At 27.6% G+C, this 2876-nt stretch overlaps 1 protein-coding gene across 1 annotated transcript; it reads right to left on the bottom strand.

Annotated features, from left to right (window-relative positions):
• Positions 1-1053: 1053 nt before the first annotated feature.
• On the bottom strand, positions 1054-1801 carry LOC124910262 (MYB-like transcription factor ETC1). Its single transcript, XM_047450889.1, has 3 exons — positions 1572-1801; positions 1408-1498; positions 1054-1328 (listed from the first exon to the last, which is right to left on the bottom strand). Exons 1-3 carry the CDS (start codon positions 1648-1650, stop codon positions 1238-1240), a joined length of 261 nt encoding a protein of 86 aa, XP_047306845.1. The 5' UTR covers positions 1651-1801; the 3' UTR covers positions 1054-1237.
• Between the last annotated feature and the right edge of the window lie 1075 nt (positions 1802-2876).

Here is a 2876-nt window from a genome sequence, read left to right as displayed (position 1 = left end):
ATATATTATTTTATATTCTAATGATATTATCACAATTTATAATATTGTGATAATATCTTAAATATATATTATCTTATATTTTAAGATCTCTTCTCAAACTCAAGATGAAAAATGCTTGAACAACTTGAGGTTGAAGACAATCGAGATGTAAAATGTTGATGATGTATTCTTCAAGCTTCAGAAACTCTTGAGATCTATCCAATTATGGGATGTTATTGTGTTGACTGATAAACCAGCGAAGACGTCGAATCTCATGGGCATTTAATGCTGGGGTGAAACAATAACTAAATAGCTCCGAAGTTACTCGTGAGTCTCAAAATCCATTCAATGACAGGGATGTCCATGTGTTGCATAAAATAAAATTAGCGAAGAGGTCAAATCTCATTGGCATAAAATTGCTTGGCTGAAGCAACAACTAAAATCAAAACACAAAGAATATGATTGCCGAAAATATTAAAACATCAACTGAATCTAAAAAGAAAAAGACATTATTAAAAATATAAGAATAAAATATTAGAGCCCTCTATCAATAGTTAAGATAACCATTGATAGAGGCAGCGCGGAAGACTATAATTTGATTGACTCAAGAACGATGACAATGCTCTGATATAATGTAAGAATATAGAGAAAAAGATTGTATTGAATAATATGATATTGAATTACATAAGTTATGTCTATTATATAGACATTGCGTTAAGCTTATAAGGAAACTAATCACAATTTATCCTATTATGATAATATCTTATAGATACATTATTTTATATTCTAATGATATTATCATAATTTATAATATTGTGATAATATCTTATATATATTATCTTATATTCTAATATTTTTAATATTAAAAAATATATGATTCTTTGATATAAAACATTTTAAATTTAAATCATGTAACATTTGATTTGAACTACTTTAATAGATTAAATGTATTATATAAGTTCTTGAAATGGGAGCAAGTTGATCTTTAAAATTAATAAATAAATATATACATAGAATCCAGATTAAAAAATATATATTTTAAAACAACCCAAAGACATGGAGTAAACCAAGAACTAACTAATAATATGATTATAATACATAGAACTTAGAAAGACCATAAAATACATTAAAAATGCATGCATCATTCAACAAAACTTAACAAACTATCAGTAGAGCAAAAAACCAAAATAGCCCCTGATAAAATAACAAACTAAATAGAAATCCCCAAACATTAATATTACAACAAGACAACCCATGTTTAACATCCATTGCTAGAACATCTTGAAGTCCAATACTTTTCAATTTCCTCAGCAGTTCTTCCCGGAATTCTCCCCGCAATCAATGACCACCTTCAAATTTTATCGATCATCAAAGCTACGAAATCAAAAACCCATTTTGAATAAATCTGAATTAAACATTTAAAAATACCTTTCTCCTACAAGATTAAACATCCTAATCATGAGTGTCAGTTCATCTTCAGAGAACTCAAGTTTTGCAGATGATTCTTCAATTTCAAGCTCTGTTTCAACCACAAACACATTAGAAAATCTGGGTTTTTTTTAATGCAATCCAGTTATTATAATTGAGGGTACCTGAGGTTGATGAAGGAGATGATTCATGATGAAGATGAGTTAGATAACTAGAATTAGTTGAGTAGTGAGAGTTAGCCATTAGAATAGTGGGTTTTTGGAAAAGTAGAGATTTTTGTGAGTGGGATTAATGGGTGAAGTTTGAGGAGTATTAATAGGAGAAGAAAGACCCACCATTAATGAACTGGTTTGGGTCTTTTTGGAGAAGAAGAAGAAGAACGGGAGTTGGAAAGAAAGCACAAAAGCAGAGGAGGAGGTTTAGAGAAGACTGGTAGGTGGTTTTGGATTTATTTTATTAGTCTAACTTTTGATAGGTAGTTGGACATAACTCTTCAATGGCAAGATTCTTTTGTAGGACCATGATTGAGATAGGTGGATGCCCACCACTTTCTAAAGATGTTTTTTATTTTAATAATTAACATTCTCAAATGTTATGAGTATAGCTATTTTTTTAATGATTAACTTCAAAGTTAATCGTGATTTAGTATTTTGGTTTGTTGTTAATTTTTAAATTGATTAATTTGCTTGTGTTTTAAGTATGTTTTTGACACACTTTGGTAATTTTGTTTTTATATGGCTTTTATGGTTAGGTTCAAATGATTTTTATTTATATTATATTTAATGTATTTTTTTATAATAAAAAATTAATAATAATGATATTTACTTTAATTTAAAACATTTTAGGTAAGAATTGAACTCGTTAGTAGGGATGTAAATGAGTCGAGCCAAGTCAAACAGTTTCAAACTCGAGTTCGGTTCAAATTTTTATATTGGAGCTCGAGCTCGACGAATATATATGTAGATGAGCTCATAATCGTTTACCGATCTTTTAAGAACTTCTTTAGAACCTAGAAGAAGGTTTCAATATTAGGTGAAGAACTCCATAATTTTTTTGGTTATTAAATATTAAACGAGATTCTAAATGAAATGTTCATGAACCCATAAAGGATATTTTAAATGAATATGTTTGTGAGCTTATTAACGAGCCTATAAATGAAAATATTCGCGAGATAACGAGTTCAAATAAGTTTTTTACTAAACCAAAATTTGAATAGTTCACGAGCAAATTCATTTGAGCATAATAAAATCATGCTCAAATAAAATCTTTTGATTATAATAAGAGAGTTTTAAAAAATATATCCATACAAAATAAAGAAAATAACCTTAACAAATTTAAATAATCAAACAAAATGTCAAACCAACATGGTCAACCTTCAAACTATTTTAATTAGACTTATAATTGGGAATAAATTAAAATTGCATTAAATTGTTTAACAATTTTGATAAATAAATTATTGTGTATAAATA

Source organism: Impatiens glandulifera, chromosome 7 (genome assembly GCF_907164915.1).
Source record: "Impatiens glandulifera chromosome 7, dImpGla2.1, whole genome shotgun sequence".
NCBI lineage: Eukaryota > Viridiplantae > Streptophyta > Magnoliopsida > Ericales > Balsaminaceae > Impatiens > Impatiens glandulifera.
Note: the sequence above shows the minus strand (reverse complement) of the source record. Positions and strands in the feature narration are given on the sequence as shown.

What these genes read in the sequence shown, in the direction of transcription:
- LOC124910262 (XM_047450889.1), bottom strand. Translation starts at nt 1,650, where the DNA reads ATGGCTAACTCTCACTACTCAACTAATTCTAGTTATCTAACTCATCTT. An exon ending in ATCTCCTTCATCAACCTCAG is followed by an intron (nt 1,499 to 1,571) that starts GTACCCTCAATT and finishes TGGTTGAAACAG; the next exon opens with AGCTTGAAATTGAAGAATCA. An exon ending in TTTAATCTTGTAGGAGAAAG is followed by an intron (nt 1,329 to 1,407) that starts GTATTTTTAAAT and finishes TAAAATTTGAAG; the next exon opens with GTGGTCATTGATTGCGGGGA.